At 33.7% G+C, this 22418-nt stretch overlaps 1 protein-coding gene across 2 annotated transcripts in view; it reads right to left on the bottom strand.

Annotated features, from left to right (window-relative positions):
- Nucleotides 1-305: 305 nt before the first annotated feature.
- BMPR2 (bone morphogenetic protein receptor type 2) overlaps nt 306-22418 on the bottom strand; it is a 135228-nt gene continuing 113115 nt past the window's right edge. The window contains exons 10-13 of one of the 2 annotated variants that reach the window (XM_019726836.2): nt 20175-20311; nt 9349-9521; nt 5871-7150; nt 306-4535 (exon numbers count right to left, since the gene is read on the bottom strand). In XM_019726836.2, coding sequence (XP_019582395.2) covers nt 4285-4535; nt 5871-7150; nt 9349-9521; nt 20175-20311 — 1841 coding nt within the window. In that variant the 3' untranslated portion in view covers nt 306-4284. The remainder of the gene's footprint in view (nt 4536-5870; nt 7151-9348; nt 9522-20174; nt 20312-22418) is intronic. The other variant, XM_074340314.1, reaches the window with a different exon arrangement.

The raw sequence follows: 22418 nt of genomic DNA, 5'->3' as shown, positions 1-22418 counted from the left end.
AGTAAAAGGTATGAATATTTAGAAACATCCTAGCCTGAAAAAGACTCCTGGGTTATATGTAGGAGTGTTACACAATTTCTAGAATAACTGGTCTGGACAATCAACTAATGTGCGTGTACAGATTGTAACTTTAAAGGAGTTAGCTTGGAAGATAAAGTAATATGTAAAGCAATCTGTGAAATTATGTAATAACCTGCATTTAACTGGTAATAATTTCAACATATTTATAAAAGGTTTTATACAAATGTAAGTAATTTCGAGTTCTAGGAACTAACCACCTCCAGTGAAATATTCATTGCCATGAGTATGAGAAAAGAAAAAAGTTTATTGAAATCTGTTTCCATTTTAAATGACTTTGGAGAGAGAGTTTTACAGAGAATGAAAAGTTCAGTAAATAGCTACAACCAACCAGGTATTCCATTTGGCTTTAGAAGCAAAATTTGAAAATATTTTAAATAAAAATACTTGCCAAATTTTGTGATAATTCCCACTGAAACATATACTTACTTGAGTGCGCCTACCTTTCTGTAATTATTTTCACATTCAGAACCAACATACATTTTCTGGAACACATGAATACATGTAAGGAAGCTATACAAATTGCATTATCAAAAGGACATTATCCTTGTATACTTCCCATATCCTCCTCAATTAGTTCTCTAGATTAGAACATTTTCTAAAGTCACTAAAAACAGAAATTTTCAAGGTGGAGTCAAAGGATTGATGAGACATAAAATCCATATTAAATTAATTCCTCCAAATCAAGCATGGAATCAAACTAGGAAAAAGACTTTGTTCCCATAAGCCACCTTCACTTTTCCCTTAAAATTTACTTTTCTTTAGTTTTTCAATATAAGAATGTTAGGAGCAAAGAGAAGTGATATGATTTTAAAATTCATGATGGCAGAGGTGGGATTGAATTTTGTCTTGAATTAGTAATTATTTCTCAAGCAACAATCAACACAGATATGTCTATATGTCTTCTTATGGTTGCCTAACTTTTAACGTCATTATCTGGTTTGGCTTATAAAGAAGTCACAATTGTGCTGTAGTATAATGACTGAATTTCTTACAAAAAGTCAGTATTATACATCCTGTCATACAGAGTGTAGACAGTATGGCATGGATGAGATGTGGAGAGAAGCAAACCTAGGTTAAAATCCCAACTTTGTCTATTATCAGATGTGGATTTTGGGCAAATTACTAAGTTTCTCTTAGCTTCAGTTTACCCATCTGTAAAGGGAGAATAGTACCTATAATCCTTATATGGTTATGAGGACTAGAGGAGATAGTGTATGTATATCCCAGCATTCAGTATACAACAAATGGTCAATTAGTATTATTTCACTTCTGCATCTTCCCAGAACTTTTTATACCAATATCAGGGCTTTTTATCCTCCCTCTTCCCCTGCCCCATTATACATTTAAAAAGGGAGAACATTTTTAGGAATTATAATTAAATCACTTTTGTCTACACACAATTCCAATCAGGTTCCTTCAATTACTTAGTTCTGGTATACAATTAGGATAATTAAGGGAATTAAGAATAGACTTTGCCTATTATAATGCCTTTAAGCTTGTAATACTACCTTGCAAAATGAATTTAATATTTTTTCATTAAATGGACTTCTATTCAAAAGGATTCAAATGCTTTTCTACATATGAAATGTATAGCAGTTAAATATTAGCTTTAAGAAACATTTATTATTAGATGAATAAAATTGGCAAGTAAGTATTTTAAGTAATTTTGCTTGCTTGTATATTATAAACAGATTCTAAAAGTAAATCAGTCTGATGTGCAACTTAATTTAAATTTCATTAAATGATCTACATTTTCCACTTCTACTTTTTCAAGAGTCTACTTAAAAAACTGGGGAAATTATTTGTTTTAAACATGCTTGCATGAAATGGGAAATTATAAGGAGTTCTTTTAATTTGTATATTAACTTTTGCAAGTATTTTATTATTAAATATAAAAAAATGTTGGAAAACTTACAATCAACTGGCCCAAACACAAGGTATAGTAGAACATAAGGTAATTCTTCTTCTGTCAGGGAAAGATCAGGTAGACCTCAAATGGTCACTTATCCTCAATACTTCCAATCAGAGAAGGACTATAATATATTTTGACTCAAAGATGTTCTACAAAGGTTTGAAAATAATATCCTAAAATGTGGTTGAAACACACTTAAAAGCAAGGGAACTGAGTGAAAATTTACTGGGAAAGATATAAATAATTTGTTACATAGATAAAATAACTAAAATGGAAAAAATTTTATGCGAGAAGACTGACAAATATTCTAAGGATCTGAATCAAGATAAAGGACAATAAAACATAATAGTTGGAAATCCTGGGCACTAGTAAAATAATCAATTCTAAGAATTCAAAACTGTATTCAGCAATCCAGCTGAATAAATGTAAGTGTTGTAATATCTAACTTTAAGATCATAGCAGATACAAAACAAGAGAATGCTTTTATATACATGTCATAAGTATTTTGGACAGCAAATTGGGAAATTTGGATTGTTTTTAGCTAAACGGTGAAGATAGAGGAATATGAGTGAAAAAATATTGTTCAGGGGATTTTTGTTTCCTCTTAGCTTTTTATGTCCCAGAGAATCTTAAAACTTAAGTGTATTAAGTACTCTGAGAATCTGTAAAAAATAAGCGACAGCATCACTGTTTGCAAATTGATAAAAGTAATTTGTGCTTATAAAAAAAAGTCCCTTATTTGATATAAAGTGCTTTATTTAAAAAAAAAAAACATGCAGAAGTTGTTTTAGAGACAATTATCAGTAATGAAAGTAGGAAAGAAGCTTTAAAAAACCAGTATCATTTGAAGTATACATAACATCTTATCACTAAAAGGTATATTTGAATATAATGCAAATAATAAATGCTCCTCACATATCAGAGATCATGTGAAAATTTGGCAAAAGGAGAAATGATGAAAATAGGATTAGTGAAAAAACACACAGTTTTGAAAAGAGAGAGGTAAGTCTCAGTCTGCTCAAAAATGATAGATTTGGCAGCACTCCTTCCTTTGACAGGGATTTGGCATGCCAACTGAATGATTTTTTCCACACAGTGTTTTAGGTCACGGGAAGAGGAATCATTTTCAGACAGTCACCAGGCTTTGCTTGGGAAGAGGATAAAAAGATACTACAGGTTCAAAACTAAGAATCACTTTTGAAGTTATTTTAAACAGGAAATGTAATTTTATTTGAGTCAAAGATGGCCTATTCAGAGAATGAAGGATATAACACTATATTGTCTTAACCATCTACCTACTTCAAGATTCTTATAAGTATAGCTCTATAAGTTTTCTGATAAAAAATGTGCTTCTTAAATAAATGAAAATGAAACATAACATACATATAAAAATAAAATAAAATGGAAAAAAGCTAGTATTTGACTTCCTCTACTTTGTTCTATGCTCTCTTATGAACTTCCAAAACCAGAACCAAGTATGTTTATTAAAATGCCTGGAAGGAAACATTTAGGATTTGGAAGGTTAAAAGAAGTAGCATTTCAAATTAGGTTTTGGTAGTTCCTTCTTTAGAGCCCTTTGAGACATGTTTCTGCATTCTCCATAAGGAGAGAGAAAGCAAGAAATCAGGTAGCTGCTTTCTCCTCTGCAAAATTCACTGTCTTTGAACAGACTTGCCAAAAGTACAGGGGGTGGGGGAGAAAAATGTTCATATTATGGAAGAATGTATGCTCTGTTAGGAAGAGAGCTTACAAGAAAGCTTATTTGTGGCCTATAGACTATTGCACATTCAAACAAAACACAAGAGAAAAGAATGTCCAACAGACAATATGTTCAGGAACGTATCAACATATAAACTAGCTTGTGCCCAGAAATAAAACATGGATACCAGATACCACTGCACTCAAAACCTGTCTTAATTTGCTTCTGTTTTAATGACCTTTAGAAACTATTTCAAACTGATTATCAGCAATACATTGTTTTTGCTTTTTTTTCTTAAAAAAATATTTTGAGACCACTTTTGATACACACATATAATTCTGTGGTCATAACAGACAAATATAACTTTAGCGAGACTAAACAAAAGTGCAAAAATTAAAAAAACAAAATTAAAAATATGGAAGCATAAGCTAAATTTTTCTGCATAGCTGAAATCTATTTAAAGCAAGTCCTTGTTGCAGGGGTGGGAGGGGGTACTGATAGGAAGATAAAGCAGTTTTGTTTGTTTTTTAAATGTCTTCCGCATGTTTAAATTATGCAAAAAATAATTTCACTCCATGGACTTGAAAACATTTCACAGACAGTTCATTCCTATATCTTTAGACACCATAGTTGTGGCAGTACCGCCTTCTGCAAGGTAAACGGCGGTGCTAGATTTGGAATGAACGGCCCTGTCACTGCCATTGTTGTTGACCTCACAGTCCAGTGGTTCAGTGGAGATGACCCAGGTGGAGGGGCGCCACCGCTTAAGAGAATAGGGAGTTTTCACACGTTTCTTGATCTTTTCACCAGATCCTGATTTGCCATCTTGTGTTGACTCACCTACTGAAAATAAAAGTATAGAAAAATGAAATATACATAAAGAAACAATTTAAAAATAAAACATTAGGGTTATAACTTGAGCACAGATCAAATTATTGCCTGCAGGAGATGCTAATGGACACTTCTTGAAATTCATGATGCCAGGAAATATTTTTCTAGGAAAAACTTAACCAACTTATTTTTGAGACTCTTTATGCCCAAAGTTGTTATAATGGGTTGAATTATTCTATAGGGCAAGGGAGGAAATATTTTAAAAACCACAAAAAACAAAAACAGGGGAGAAGATTCAAAGCTCTCAGCTGTATTGTCAAATCCTTTGGTTACTAAAAGCAATCCTAACTCGGCAAAATGCATTTAATCATTCTATTTAACGCTCAAAGCGGATCAAATTATAAAGGCAGTTGGCATATGATATGTTACAGAACGACATAAATTCTAGAATGCAAATTTTCTAGTAAACCCCCTTCCAATACCCGACAAGACATTTTACTGATACGGAGGCCTGCCATAGGGTATGTCAAGTGGTCTGTAGTACAAACCACTCAAGCAAGGAGCTGGATTCTACTAATTGATTTTTGAGAGCTGAATTGCTTCAGCCCATTTTGTAGTCCTTGACAAAAACCATAAAACATGACTTCGTATTTCTTCATAAGTACTACCTGTCTAAAAGAGAAATCATTTTGTATAATGATGACTGTTAAAGATTGTGGTGAGCTCTCCTGTCTTGTGTTATAATCCTTTTCGGGCCAGAAACCAAATATCAATTTATTTGTTTAAATCGTTAGGGGGCCCATAGCCCAATGCTATAGACATGTTGGAGACTCAACAAATACTCTTGAAAAAGATGACACGAAAAAACCAAGAACAACTTTATAGTTTCTTTATAGTAAGCTTAATACATTTTTTCTGGACCTTTAAGATTTATTAAGTCTGATAAACTATAAATGTGTATATAATAGAAATGAATATCCTCAACAAACTGTTTCAAAAGTTATATTGGCATCATTTTACTTGGAGCTTTTAAACTAATAGTCATTTAATCTTAACTATTCACAGCAAATATGGGAGTTGGTTATCAATCAGTAGCTACATAAGGCACATATTAATAAATTAGTAATTATTCTATTGTGACGTTGACTTTTAAATTATCAACAACAAAAATTACTTTTTCCTTTACAATAGTCTAATTACTTTTGAGGTCCAGCTAAATGGCTTATTTTATTTCCAAAAGCAGTAAAAGTAAATAATTGTAAATTGAAATAATCTGATTCTATCTAAGTAGTTACTTAAATGGTCCCAAAAGACAAGCAGGAAAGATTACAGGATTCCTCCACTTACACTGCAAACTGCTGCCCTCGAGGACATTTGTGGCTGAAAGATCCAAAGAATTAGGCCTCTGTGCTCTTCTGGGCTTTGATGGTCCAGGATCTGCCACTGTGCTTGGAACACCCTGTGTAAGAACATCTTGCTCTGAACATGGGTTACTGTTGTTGTTATTGGAATTAGTTCGGCCACCTTCCAGTGGCCGTTCCCTCCTGTCCACAAGACGATCCAGAATACCTTCATCATGGCCAGCCTGTTGCTCTCGCCTCAATAAAGGTTCGTGCTCATCAGGGCTGGAATTAATATTCAGCCTGGTGTCCTCACCAATGAATTGATTCTGCAGCATTTCTTGGGCCCTGTGCGCCGCTGTGTTGGCTGTCTGGCCAGATGGTACTGCCCCATTGGCATACTGGGTAGGGGCAGCATGGGAATTCACGTTGTGGCTTCTACCTGCCACACCATTCATGGTGACCGTCACCACATGAGGTTCTGCAGCATTGATTGTATTCATCTTGGCAACTCCAGTTTCTACTTGTTTCAAGTTTGATTTGTGCTTGCTGCCAAATTTCAACCGGGGCTCCTTGGTTGAATTTTTAGTGTTTAAAGGCAAACTTGTAGGTCTCTTAGGAAGGTTCTGTTGCTTGGGGAGAGGATAGATCTGAGTGGACGGGACATCAGGAATTAAACATGCTTGGCCATTGGCAGCCTGTGTGAAGTCCTGCTGGCCTGTCACTTCTACTGCAAGCTTTATAAGTGGGTAGAGCAAACTAGAACTGGTACTGCTCAGTGGGTCTGGCCCACTGAACTGTTTGAGAGAATGCTCCATGAGATTCTCATCAGAACTTTCCTTGAGGTTCTTATCAACTTCTTTTGGGTCTAGCTTATTGGTCTCCAAGTCTTCTTCTGTCAGTTGTAAGCAGACAGGGGTTGGCCCAATTGGCTGTGAAACATTTGTGGCATGAAGACTTGTTTCATCTGGGTATGGCATCTCAGATATAGTGGTCATGCCAGTGCTTGGAGTGAGGCCAGTGGTGTTTGTGGTGGTTGTGTTGGTGGACAGGCTGGTGACGCTTGTTTCAGGGCTGGGGATTCGAGCTTGTGCTTGCTGTCGTTCATAGTTAATTGAGTTTCGGTTCTTTTCCCCTGTAGTCAAAGGTGTGCTGGACATTGAATGCTCAGAGGAAATGTTCTTCACAATGCTGTCAGTGTGATGGATAGAGTCTTCAATGTATGAGGAAGAAGAATAATCTGGATAAGGGCCAATCTTTGGCACACGCCTATTATGGGACAGGTTGCTTAAAGAAAGAAAAAAATGCCACATTGAGAATGTACATTTATGATAATCTCACTCTCCAAGTTTAACACCTCTGATTTTAAAGTACAAACTGCTTTTTATTTTATTCCTAACCCGCATCTCTAGAGATTTAAAAATTCTAACCAAATAATCAAGTATCAATTAATAACTTATTAATGTTAGTTACATATGATTTAAGCCTACTGAAAAACCTACATGGAGCTAGATATGATTTTTATAGATGTTCATTATTTTGGTTTACAAGAGTTAATTAAAAATCTCCCCTATAGTTTTGTAACATTACCAAATATATCTTTATGAGTTGTATACTTGTACAATCATAAAAAGAAGAGGAACCATATGGCATATGTTTCTTTTGTACTGTAACTCTAGATACATAGTGGCTGCTCAACACGTATGTTACCAATTAAGTTCCAATGGCCAAATGGTAAAAAGAGCATAAGCTTTTAGGTTGTTCCGAAGTGCTTCCAAGAAGAGGCATAGTCTAGCAATGGAATGTATTTTCCTGGGGTAGAGTTAGCCACACCAATGAAAGTCCTAGAGCCTAGAGTATAAGGCAGAATGTGACACTCAGGTAAAGGATCAGATTCAGAAATTCTTTCGTTATCAAAAGGGTTCTTCACAGTCATCGTCACACCTTGAGAGTGATGGTTCTTGAACATCACACTGTAATATATTTATGTTCTTTAACATAAAAACCAGGGGTAGCTTTAACTAAAACAAAGTATAAACATTGGGAACAATAATAGATACAAGTATTACAGGAGAACAGCAGCAGCTAAGGGAGCAGAACTACAAAGTAAGACGGATGAAGTGATGAAGGGAATGCTCGGAAGGGGAGGAAGTAAAAGGCTGTTGTACTGCACAAGAAAAGGGAGTTTAGGAGGTCTGAAGGGTAAGATTCAACACCATTGTGTTGTGAACCTAGAGTGGAATGACTATGGCATTCAGGGGAAACTATTTAGAAGTGACTACACGTGGGAAAAAGCATGTAAGGGGTAGAGCTGAAGAACCCACAAGGCAAAAGTGGCCAGAGCAGGGGGAAGCATCATCAAGGGTTTCCTCTTATCATTCAAAAAAAGTTCAAAAGCACTTAAAGTAAAAGTAGCTGACTCTTAAGAGAGGTACAAACAGCATACTACAACACAGAAAATACTGAGATGCAACGGAAGCAGAAGACTATCCTTCTGCTTCCATGTGTAAGTGTATGTGTAAAGTGAGAAAATTTATATTTAGAATTGCTAGTCTCTACCTTCTTAGACTTGCTGATATATAAAACATAAGGGTTTATATGCTGAAGTTAACAACCTAAACATAAGTAGTGCGAACCAAATTTGGGGCCTACAGTTCATAACACAAATTGCTCATAGCAATTAGAACAATCGAAAGCAGCACAGAAAATGATTCAAGAATCAAGTGTATTTTTATCCCAATTTTCTCTGGTAACTTTCTCCGGGATGCTTTTCTGAAATTTTTTAACATGTATTAGTAGATAAAATGACAAATTTACGAAAAGATTTCCCCCAAAAAACATGGAACAAAGAAACACAGATGACACAATCTAGAAGTTCCAGGTTTTAGGAATTTTTTTTAAGCCCTTCTATTTAGAACCCAAAATCATAGTTCCAACAAAGAAATGTCTCATAAAATAATGTTCATAATGGAATGTAAAGACCTTATAAATTGCTCTCCTGTAAATGTAGTAGCAGTACATTCTGTAAGACAGAGCATTGGCTAGGAAGCCTGGAAACCTTAGTCTCCCCAGTGAAACAGTGGTTAGACACAAGGAATTTCATAGTTCCATTTCCTTTTAAAAAGCAAACAAACAAAAAGCAGGGGAAGGAGAAATAATAACAAAGGATAAACAAGACAATATATGTACACTTTTAAAACTATGAAAATGTTTCACCTTTACTATAATAGAAAAGTTGGAGCATTAACAGAGAAAGACTAATCTCTTTGACTGTATCTTTAGTCAAAAAACACAGATTACATGTTGCATTTATACAAAACAAAAATCTTCAGTAAAAGAATGGGAATATTGAAAGAAAAATTATAATACCAAATTGGATGAATTAATTATTACACTACCAGACTGGTTTAATAGTATTTATTTCTGGTTCTCTGTTTGGTCAATTTTCAATACTGACTCATAGATGCCCAACCCCTCGGTCTTACCGCTCATTCTGCATAGCAGTAGACATTGGGTTGACTGTTGGGCTCACAGATTTGTTTCTTTCCCATATCATCATAAGTTCAGCCATCCTCTCCTCAGCACACTGTGCAGTAAGCCGAGCCTCGGCATCCTGGTCCCAACAGTCTTCGATTGTCTCCTTGAGTGATCTCACTGCCTGTAATAAAGTACAAGTCAAACAGTGTATCTTTAAAAAAAAAAGTATTGAGTTTTTTAGTTACATGAGGTAAAGAAAAATCAATTTTCTTTAAAAAATATTTCACATAGCTATAATAAAATATTTTAGACTTTAGAGATTTGGAAACTGTCACATTTCTCAAAAGGTGAGGAGCAAGAAAGCAAGCAAACTTTAACTTAACTTCTTGAGGAATTATGCATAAAAGCAAGCAGTTGTAATAAGTTATGTATGTTTCTTCAAGGCCACAGGTTTAAGTCATTGTTGACTTACCACACTGCTATTTCAATCAACAGCCACTAATTATCCACTTCAAAAATAATATTTGTTATGGTGATGGAAGGAGAACTGACTCTGGGTGGTGAACACACAATGGGATTTATAGATGATGTGATACAGAATTGTACACATGAAATCTATGTAATTTTACTAACAATTGTCACCCCAATACATTTAAAAATAATAATAATAATAATAATAATAATAATAATAATAATAATAATTGAGTTTAATGTAATTTGGGCACCAGGCTATCTTCAATCTCTAGGTGAGCTTTTCCCCCATTACTCCTGGAAGAGTACTTCATTCCAACAATAAAATTTGAAGGCTTGACATTTCCATTTTCTTTAAACTAGTTTCAATAAGAGTATCAAAAGCAGTCTCATTTTGATATATATACCCATATATATCAGCAATGAATAATAGTCTCCTTTTTAAACTCTCCTTTAAAACACAGATTTTGTATACTTGGATGGATTGTCATCCATAGTACTTCCAGACTTGTTTTTTGGATTTGTTTTTATTAAGCTTCAAGCTTTTCACCTGCTTTGATATTTACACTTCTTGTGCCTTCAAAACATTACAAAAAAGGAAAAAAAAAGCTAGAGTTGCCAGATTTAACAAATAAAAATACAGGATACCACTTAATTTGAATTTCAGATAACTGACAAATCATTTTTTTTAGTATATTTCATGTAATACTTAACCTGAGTATTTTATCTGGCAAGCCTACTTTAAGCCAAAACCCTTGTTAGTAATCTTGGCAACATTTTTAATGTTTCCTAATAATTTGTGTTCTGTAAAAACAAATCTGAACCTTGAACCTGCAGGAAATTTGATAATGTTCTTTATGAGGATATGCTCACTGCATACCTGCACCAAGGCCCACCCTCAACATCACCTTCCCCAGGCTCTTGGCTCTTCTGAGCTGCCTGCCTGGGAGCAGTACTGCTGGTCCCGATTCTGGTCAGAGCACAGATCAAAGTGTACATCTTTTCAGGAGGAACTTTACATTGAATTTTGAAATCTATTTTAATAAATGTCCCAGGCTCTGACTATTGAGTAAAATTGAAATTCAAACAATAGAAATAAACATCAAGTAATAATCTTCTCAATTAAATAATAGTAATCTATTTCTCAAAATTTGGAAGAACCTGAACACTAAATACTGATCAGGTAGAGTTTGAGGGCAAGTGTATACCTTCCTGAGGTGGAAGTTTGGTGTTTATATTAGAAACACAGTTGGGTCTGTTAGTTATGGTAGTCTTGTTCTATAAAGTTTCTGAAAAAACACTGAATTATTGAACACTGAACCATTGTTCCTAGCGGAAATACAAGGTTAGGTTCCTGTAAATCTCTGGCCACAATTTTTGTCAACCAATTAATATAATCTTGTTTTATTTATGTTGCTGTTTAAAGATACCTTTAAAAATATATTATCATTTATTAACCCTGCATGCCCTAACAAAGCTAATCTAGCACATGTTTTTCTTCTGCGTAAGGCACATCACAGCCTTCTTGTGCTTAGAACAGCAAACAATACTTCAGCATTACACTTGGGAACCATTTTAAACTGTAAAATCACCAACGAAAAGCAAAATAATATGAAAAATGAGGCACTAAATAAATCACAGAAAAGGACCATTGTTGACTGTATAAGAAATTAAAGAAGAAGGCAGAGTGCCCTGTTAGACTTCAGTTGGGAACATGTACATCTGGTGACTCAACTTTTTCACTGCTCTGCTATCCATGAATGACTAAAAGTGTGCTGAGTTCTCATTTGGGGACTACAAGTAAATTTTAGCAAGTAGTTGAATTCCAAATATGAAATCCATGAATAATAAGGAAAGACCAAATATAATGAATTTAAAACTTACTTGGACTTGAAGATAATAGAGGAAATTCAGAAATTAATTATAACTAACTTTTGGTGATAGATATACATCTAAAAACTAGTTATACATTTACCTTAGTTGATTTTGATATTGCTTTGACAAAATGAATTAGTCCCAGGTTATGAAATGAGAATTTTCTCTTTTTATTTTGACATAATTTCAAACTTACTTTTCTTGTCTTTCATAACCTTGACATTTTTAAGATTATAGGCCACTTACTTTTTAGAATGTTCCTCAATTTGTCTGATGTTTCCTCATGATTACATTCAAGGTTTGTATCTTTGGCAGAAAAATCACAGAGGAGAAGCTGTGTTCCTCTCATTGCATCTTATGTAGTACTTCCACAAAATTTGATTTGTCCCATTAGTAGTGAAGTTAACCTTAATCATATGATTGAGTTGGTATCTGCCAGATTTTCCCACTGTAAAGTTCCATTTTCCCCTTTCCTACTCAATCTGTATTGTTTTCTGTTTCAATTAGTGGTTTTTGGTTTTTTCTTTTTTTTGGGGGGGGCGGGGGGGTAGTGGGGGAGGCATGTACTTGAAGCCTCTGTAAACATCCTGTTCTGTCTTCACTTTTTCACCCACTAGCTTTAACATGTCTTGATGTTTTTTGGCTGAGTTAATTACATCTATGATGCTTGCCAGTAACAAGACATTTAAAAAATGATAGTAAATCCATAACAGAAATACGGACAAAGGGCACATAAACAAGAAATGCAAGTGCCTTACAAAATATGTAAAGATGCTTAACCTTATTCACTATGCTGGGGCAGTACAGTATAGTCATTAAGAATATTAGTTCTAGCTCTGCAGTAAGAGTTGTACAAGCTCAGTTAAGAGCCTGGCTTCAAATCTTGGCTCTACTACTTACAAATGAAAACAAGATCCATTTTTACTTATCAGATTAACAAAGAAATTAAAATTTATAACACAAAGTGTTGGTAATGGGAAAATAGGCACTTTATATTGTTGGGCATGCCATTGATTTTGAGGGTAATCTGACAATAACAAATTTTAAATGTACTTATTTATCCTTTGATCCAGTAATACTATTTCCAGACATTTATTCCTCAACTACACGTATACATTTGTAGAAAAATGAATGTGTAAGATGTTCATCACAGTGTCATCTAAAATAGCAAAAGCTGGAAACTATCTACATGTCTTCTTATAAGGATCTGGCTAAAAACTTACAGTACAATGTATACTACACAGCATTAAAAGAACTAGCAGGATGTGTATGTTCCCAATTGCTAAGCAAAACTAGTAAGGCTAAGTTGGTATAGTGATTCCCATCTGTATGTTTGAGGAGTACTCTGCTGTATGAAAACATATAGCCTTATAATGCATAGAAATTTCTGGAAGTCTACAGAAGGAATTTAACATTGGTTATTTCTTTGGAGGGGCTTTCAGATGTTCTAGGTGAGTGGAAGAGTTTTCATTGCATAACTTTTGTATTGCTAAAGAATGATTCTTTCTTGTTTAAACTCTTTGATTTTTTATCACATTCATGAAAAATACTGAATTTAATTAAATAACTTTGTTGAATGGGTAATATCTGTCACTAAATTCAAAAGGACAAAAAGGGAATACAATCTCCCTTCCATCCTTTATCATCCACCACCCATTTTCAATGCCTCTCTGTAGGCATCCAAACACATGCACGCCACATACCACACACATATTTATAGCTCCATTCATGTTCTTAAATACTAAATGTGAAGTGCATGCAACACAGTAAAGTATACACACTGAAATCTTTCTAAAGCAAAGATTTGGACATGTTTCTACACAAAACTGAAAAGGGACCCTTTCCTTTTCAACAAAAATGCGCTATCTATTGTACAGAGTCCAATTCACCAACTGCTGCCCCAGAAGAACTCATAAACACCAAAATCCAAGTAGCTGAAAATTATATGTTGGCTGTTTTCTGTATCTTGAGGAAATAGGGTCATTGAATGAGGACAGATTTGTTAGTTTTCATTATATAGGTAGGAAATAATTTGTTAAAATTATTTTCCAAAATGAGACAGAAAAAAAAAAGGACATTTATCGAGTCATTGTACTGTACGATGAATCCGGTAACCAGAAACCCTGGTCGCTACCTCTACGGAGCTTCCTTTTTTTTTCTTCTAACTTTTATTTCTTTAAGTGTGTTTTTCCAGGACCCATCAGCTCCAAGTCAAATAGTTACTTCAATCTAATTGTGGAGGGTGCAGCTCACAGTGGCCCATGTGGGGATCGAACTGGCAATCTTGTTAAGAGCACTGCGCTCTAACCACGGAGCCAACTGGCTGCCCCAGGAGTTTCCATTTTTAAGGTAGAATCATTGTTGATGAATAACAGTAGTAGTTAATAATATTATCTACTGTTTTCCTTATTCTGGAGTATTTGGCATTGCTTTACTCAGGTTCTGGGACCATTTTCTCTGACCAAATCATGGTTTTTTTTAGGATCCTCAGAGTTCTATTTATAGTTAACCTCTGAATTCTCAATTATTTTTCTAATTTTTCCTTTTCCAATTTCATATTAATAATTTAGTTTTAAATCTTTACTTGTGTAAATGACTTATCAACCATTATTTTAACATTGTTTGGAACTTGTAATTCTTCTAAAAAAAACAATCAATTTACAACTTTTATAACAGAACCCATCTATCCACTAGGAACTGCCTGTGTTCTATCAGCATAGATAATGTATCAATTTGGAGCTACCCTATCTGCCCTTTGTTCTTTGCTTTGCCACTTAATAGCCACATATCCTAACTTCTCCTCTGGGCCTCTCTTCCTGAATATGAAAGATGGGGATGATGGTAGTACTTCACATAACAACTGAATGAGTTAAAACAGAGTCTAGTATATAATACGAACTTGGCAATTGTTAACCACTACAATTAACTCATCAACAAGGATTCTGCCTTAAAAGTGGAAACTTCTGAGAGGTAAGGCCAAGGGTTTCTGGTTACCTGATTTTATTCTCATCTAGTACAATGTCTTGATGAATGTCTTATTTTTCTCTCATTTAAAATAAGTATTTTTAATGAAAATTACTTTCCAACCATATATTAAAAAGTAACAAATATAAAGTCATATGACCATACAAACACTTATACATTGAATGTTCATGGTAACTTTGTTGTATAGCCAAAAACTTAAAACAATCCAAATATCCATCACAATGCAAATGGGGAAACAAATTGTAGCATATCCATTCAATGGAATACTACTCGGCAATAAAAACGAATAAGCTAGTGATACATATAACAACATAGATGAATCACAAAATAATTATGCTGTGTAAAAGAAGCCAGACAAAAACAACTGTGTGATTCCATTTATACAAAATTGTAGAAAATGTAAACTAATCTCTAGTGACAGAAAGCAGATCAGCTTTTGCCTCAGGATTCCTAGAGAAGGAAAGAGGCAAGAGGGAGGGATTACCAAGGGACATAGGAGAACTTTTGGTGGTAATTACATGTTTATAATCACGATTGTGGTAATAGTTTTATGGGGGTATACATGTCAAAATTTATCAAATTGTATACACTAATATGTAGTTTACTGCATATCAATTATACCTTTTTACATGAAGAGAGGAAGAATAGAGAAAACATAAATTTTCTGGCAAAATCTGATGAGTACTTTGACAGGGGCCTCTAATAGGAAATATATAAATGATGATATTCAACATTTGGAAAACGAGATAAAGGTGGTATCATTATTAACAGACGAAGAAAGACAAGCAGGAAAAGAAAAGAAAAAAGAAAGACAAGAAAATTTAAAGATCTTTTCCACCTAATGACAGGAAAATGCAAGCTGGGTCTCATGGGTAGGTCATGAAATCAGCTTAATGGGTTGGGACCAGCATTTAAAGCAAATAACTATACCAATCTCCCCAAACTGAAATACGCTAGACTAGAATAGAAAATACCAGGATGTAGAGGAGATAGTAAGGTTAAGTATTATCTCACAACACTGTATCATGATGTGAACTTATATTTCTTAACTCAGGTTGTGTTAAAAAAAACAGTATGGAAAACGATGAATTCTAGATAACATCAAAAGCTTGCAGATTTTGACAAGAGAAAATGGAAAAACTGAAATAAATATAAAAAGAACTGGTATAGTTTAGAGGCAGTTTATAAGTTTCTAAAATATACAGTACATTTTAGAAGACTGGATTTAATGGGTGGAGAAAGAAAAAGACTAAAGGGAAAAACCACTGAGGAACAATTCAAACTTTTATGTGTCAGTATATTAAATCTATTGAGCAAAAAAAGCTTACGCAGAACTACCGTGTTACCCCGAAAATGAGACTAGTCGGACAATCAGCTCTTACATGTCTTTTGGAGCAAAAATTAATATAAGACGCGGTATTATATTATTTACATTATATTATATTATATTATATTATATTATATTATATTATATTATATTATATTATATTATATTATATTATATTATATTATATTATATTATATTATATTATATTATACAGCGTCTTACAGTAAAGTAAGACCGGGTCTTACATTAATTTTTGCTCCGAAAAACACATTAGAGCTGATTGTCCGGCTAGGTCTTATTTTCAGGGAAACAAGGTAATACTAAGGAATAAAGAGAAAAAGTGATTTTAGGAGGGGAAAAAGAATAAGTCAGTATTCAAGATAGATTTAGAAATGGTGAATAAGAATTTGGAAAAGAATGAAAATATGAAGAATGATGTAACTGAACAAATTAATACCAGACTGTTTTACATATGAAGAAAAAGCTATTAAAAAAAACTAGGGCCTGGGCAGCTAGATGGCTCATTTGGTTAGAGTGGGAGCTCTGAACAACAGGGTTGCCGGTTCAATTCCCCCATGGGCCAATGAGCTGAGCCCTCCATAACTAGATTAAAGAAAACAAGCTGCTGCTGAGCTGCTGGAGGGGCAGCAGGATGGCTCAGTTGGTTAGAGTGAGAGCTCTTAACAAGTTTGCCGGTTCAATTCCCGCATGGGATGGTGGGCTGCGCCCCCTGCAACTAAGATTGAAAACAGCGACTGGACTTGGAGCTGAATTGCGCCCTCCACAACTAGACTGAAGGACTTGGAGCTGATGGGCCCTGGAGAAACACACTGTTCTCCAATATTCCCCAATAAAAAAGAAGAAAAAAAAACACCTGAATTTCAGATCAACAGCAATTTAAAAAACAAAACAAAACTAGGGCCCATATTTTTTGTTTTTCCAATTCAAAATATTTTAATATAAAACAGTCTTAAACTGTGTGTGTGACTCTTACAACAGTACACTTTTACTATAAACTTTAAAACTACTGAGAAAAAAGTTACTCATGAACCCAATATTCAGAAGTAACTATGGTTAACATTTTCATATATTTCCCTCAGACTATTTTTCTATACTTCCATTTTTATCAGGAAACTGTTTATTCTTCCCCATTTATTGACTGATCTATGTTTGGGTCCCTGGTAACTTTTAAAACTAATTTTTACATTAATTAGTATTTGGAAAATTTTGAGCATTGCTAGTATAAAACTTTTTTAATTTTAATGCAACTATGAAGCAAAAGTGACTTGTGTTAGACACAGGGGTGTCTCTCTTTTTATAAACTATATTCTTGCTATCTAACTCTAATACTGGACTGTCATTCCAGAGAAGCAGTTCTAAGGACTGCAGCACACTAAATTTAAACGGATCCGCTGGAAGTGAACCAAGCATTACTTGAATCCCTTACTTAGCAACCTGTCCCAATTGGGAGGAAAAGTTTTCAAGCAAATATGCACATGATGCATATCCCACAATGGTAGGGTTCCCAAGAGATACTTCAAAATGAGTCCAATTTCTCTGGTGAAATAAACAATTTAAGGAAGATGAAGTTGTACTTCAGCAGTTAAAATTTCACAAAGAGATTTTTCTTTGAGGGATGCTGTAGTGTGGCTTGGACATCTGATGAATCCCGGTAAAGGATACAGCCTCTCACCTGCTGTCAGGGACCCAATAAAGATCTGCCCCACTTCCCATGACAGGGACTGCAGTTTGGAGGCAACCTTGGGCGTACGTGCTTGGCAAAAGGTCTTCAACTGCCTTATACTTGAAGAACATTTCAATCTCATTTGAAGCAGAAACCTTCCTTAAAGGTAATTTACTGACAAAGATGTCCAATGAAGAAAATATTCAATCTAAATCTATATGGCAATGTACAATATCTCTCTAGCCTCTCTCTGACATGCCACCACCCCATTTAAGTCATGATCCAGAATGAAAATATTCTAATCCTACCACCTGTAATTAAAATGTGAAAATATACAGTAAAAAGATTTAAATTGCTTAAAGGAAATCTTTTTTCATTTCTGTTCTTTATAAATCAAGAAAATTATTTGTATAAAGTGTCAAAAATTCTAATTACACCCTCAGAGATAATCAAATTCCCATTACAGTCTTAAAACAAGAACAGATTGCTATGGGAAAAGCAAACTAAAAATTTCTAGAAATTATAAAAATGACTGTGCAAAGTAAAGTTTTAATGAACAGATAACTAAAGAATGGTAAAGGTGAAAAATAAATAAGTGACTTGAAATGTAAAGTTGAGTAAATCTTAAACAATGCACAACAACAAAAAAAGATGGAAAATACACACAAAAAAACACCAAACTGAGACCTGGAATGTCAGGTGTTCCTATATTTGTCTAATGATAATTCCAGAAGGAAGAAATAGAAGAGCATAATCTTTTAAATAATAGAGAATTCCTCCGAATTGAAGAAACTTCTGTATTTTCAAGCTGAAAACCTGTTCAGTACAAGCAAAAGGTGTGAAAAGATCCGTGCCTACAAATACTCAGGTGAAATTTCGTAATTCCAATGGCAAAGTAAAAGTCTAAAAAGCTTATAAACAAAAGAAAACAAGAGGATAAAACAGACAGACAAAAAGCAATGGCATGAAACTGGCTGGCACTGTTCTCATGAACACATCTGGATGCTAGAGGACAATGGAGTAGCTAGTGGTTTCAAAGTTGTGGGGAAAATGATTTTGATCTTGAAATGTTTACCCAGCCAAATTATTACTCAAGTGTGATGGGCAAGACAGAAACATTATTGAATGTGCAACGATTCATACTGTTTACTACTTATGCATGTACTAACACACATTACTTAAAGAGGAACTTCATCAAAGAAAATGTGATTTATAAGAAAGAAAATAACATGAGATTTTTTTTTTAAATGCTGCCTCTTAGAACCTATAAAAAAGAAAGAAAAAAGATGATAAAAAAAAAATCAGAGAATGCAGTGGATGGTGACTTTTAAAACATTCTTCCTCAAATGGCAGGGGCTTATACTAACAGGATTTTTACTTCCTTCTCTTTGAGTCCAATTGTGCAGTGGATGTTTACATAATCATAATTCAGCAAAATTCTGATTGTTTTATTTTACTTAAATTTTAGATCAACCTGTAGACAAAACACAAATTACTTAATAACAGACACAATATTATAAAACTAGGAGAGAGTGAGTGAAAAGGAATAAGAATAGATACAGTATTTAAAAGTTACAATGGTAACCTCTAGAAGAGAAAATTAGAAACAAAAACAAAAACCTCAGAACAATGTTAACAGAAATTATTTTTGAAGAGTGGTGGTAGGGGCAGGTAGTCTTTTTCCTTTTACATTTCCTTTTTTATGCCCTTCTATTTAATTTGGTTTTGTTTACCAAACAAAAACTATAGGCATAAATTTTTTTTAAATTGTTTAAAATGAGACATATAGAGTACTATCATTAGTAAAGGTAATTATGATATATCACACAATGGAACACGGACCAAATGGAGAGAAAGAGACACATCTATAGGTATTAAGATGAAAAACTATCTACTGGAATAAGTAAAAAAAAAAGCTTCAGAAATGATAGTGGATAATGAGATGATCCCAGTTATATAAAACAACAAAAAAATTTAATGAGTTAGAGAGTAGGTGTGTGGGGGGATATATAAATGTTTGTTAAGATGTGATGTAGCAACAATTTACTGAAATGGTGGGAGCCTTTGAAGATACTTCAGTGTTGCCAACTGCATTTTCAATAAGCAGAATTTACAGGCTGTACCTAGGTTTCTTTTTAGTTTTGCTTAAATTTCTATTAGCCATTGAATACGTAAGTCTGCACTAACATTTTTGGTATCATTCTAAAGAGAATAAGATGGAATTTTAATAATGTTTAAAATATTAACATGTTAATTATCCCAGCTGTTACCCAATCTGGCAAACTTCAAACACAACAGTTAGGCTCCCTACATAGTATTTTATACTGGGGAAAAATTGAACCAAAAAAGAGGACTTTTAATATTGAAAAAATTTTAAATGTGTAACATCATAAAATTCAAGTAAATTTGATTTCTAGTATTAGACAACCCTAAAAAAACTATTAACATTATTGACAGTCTATCCTCTTTTTAATAATTTAGTTTTTTCTTACCAGGCTATTTTCCTTCCAAGCTTCTGGGAACTTGGGTCTCTGTTTTTCCCTAGACACCAGAACCTGCATATCTTCAAAAGTGGGATGGTTTCCAACTTCTGTCTGAAAAGCCATCTGGTATTCTGGTACAGATTCACCTGTGAATTTTGTAAAAAGAAGGATGAAGTCAAATTTCCAATTATCATAAAATGATAACATAACGGGAGTATTTCTGATACTAAGCAAGCAAAGAAATTGTGTCACAATCTTTTTTTTTTAACCCTTTCAGGCATATGCAGAAATCCTAAAGAGACCCTGTTGTGGGTTTAATGCATTATTGATAAATGCTTTACTTAGAATAGTCTTTGACAAATTAAATGTTTGTTAAGTTAAACAGTGGTTTCAATGATGGACAGCTATTTTTAAATGGTTTCTAGTATTACTACATTTTTGGGGGGTGCGGTTATTATAGACATAGGTGTACTTAATACTTGAAAATATGCCTGAATTCTTACTATACAGGGATCAAGGGTAGTGAATATGAGAAGTCCAGGATCTAGTACAACAAATATGTCTGTTGAACCAAAAATAACCGGGTGGGTTATACAAACATCATATCTTATTATATCATTTTCTCTACTATAGCACAGCCAGATTGTATCAAATGTCACAAAAATTTTTATGATAATGGCCATTTGACAGAAAAATCAATATATTGATTTTTTTTTACAAGTTCCTCTTAAAAGCAGTGTCTAGATCAAGGATTTTTAACTATTATTAACTATTCTACCACTGTTTAATAACCCTATTCAATACCAAAACGCACAATCAGCTGCTTGTAATGAGAGGCTTATGATTTTTTAAAAATGTAATCAAATTAAACTTAATAAACATACTGAGACAGATGACCTCTGGGACCCAACACTTAGAAATCCAATGGTCTAGTCAAACTCCTGTCAAAGAACTCAAAGGAAATAGAGACCTTCCTGTCTCCTTGCTAATCCCCCCATCCATTAAAATGAAAGGATAAATTAGAAGAAAGAACACGAGGATGGAGGATGGAGGATAAGGCATTTAGGTTCTAATCTTAGCTTCATCTCTACCTTGGAAAAGTCGTTTTTAACTATGCTGTGTTTCAGTTTTCCCATCAGCAAAATGGCAACATCCACTCTTCCTAACTCACATGGAAATAATACATAAGTTATAATGACTCTGATAGAAAGTAATTTATAAAACACGCAATTTAAGTTTTATGTTTCAATTTGAATATTCAAAAGAACCTACAAACACTTGTCCTCCACCAATTTAAAAGAGATTTATTCTATAATCTATACAGCATAGCCCAAATTTTTTTGAATATTGCACTTTCTATAAATACAAGTGATATTTTCACATTCTCTAAACATTTAAGTACTTATTTTTTATCAGAAACCATCAACACTGAGCTTAAAAAACAAAACTAAAGGATTTAACTCTGCTAGTTAGCATATCATGGATTGAAGTAAAACCTCAATCCATATCATCTGTGAACTGTAAGATGTTTACTATTATTTTATCTGCCTCTCTGAGACACATACACAACACAATACCTTCCAAGTGTTATTTATTAGTTATTTTTTCTTCAAATGCTTGTTCAGTAAAATAAAAAAAGAAAATCACAATTTTATTTATTTGTTTTAATCGAGTGTAAATTATAATGAGAAAACTTGCTAAATGAAACTGATGTACAATCTTGTTTTGTGAATTGAATGACATTAAGAATTATAAAATTTCTACTAAATCTTCATGGTTCTAAATCTAATTGCTCCATAGATACTTGTTTAGAGCTAACTTCGTATTAGGCAGTGGAAACACAAACAAATGATAATGACATTATCATGGAAGTACTAGTCTTATAGGGTTTCCTTAAAACATTATAATCACTGAATTGCTCAAGGGATGTTTTATAATCCCATTTTCTTACAAACTGTCCAAAATAGATCAAACATCTAAGAATATCATATGCCAGTCCCTGTTTCTCACCTCATTTGCTACTTGTTAATTATGCCTCTAAGCAGTTAGGAATTTTCAGTCCCTTTCTTAAATAACACTTGTTCTCTTTCTTCCTTTTTCTTTCTCTTGCCTTTGTTTTTTCTTCCTTCCTTCCCCCCCTTCTATAAACTTTGCAGCATTTTACTCTTCCTTTGTTATAGATACCTAATTTACTTATTTTGCTATTTTACAGAGAATCAGCTTTCATTACATAGTGTTTCCACTTATTAATAA

Source organism: Rhinolophus sinicus, linkage group LG01 (assembly GCF_036562045.2).
Source record: "Rhinolophus sinicus isolate RSC01 linkage group LG01, ASM3656204v1, whole genome shotgun sequence".
In the NCBI taxonomy this organism is placed as follows: domain Eukaryota; kingdom Metazoa; phylum Chordata; class Mammalia; order Chiroptera; family Rhinolophidae; genus Rhinolophus; species Rhinolophus sinicus.
Note: the sequence above shows the minus strand (reverse complement) of the source record. Positions and strands in the feature narration are given on the sequence as shown.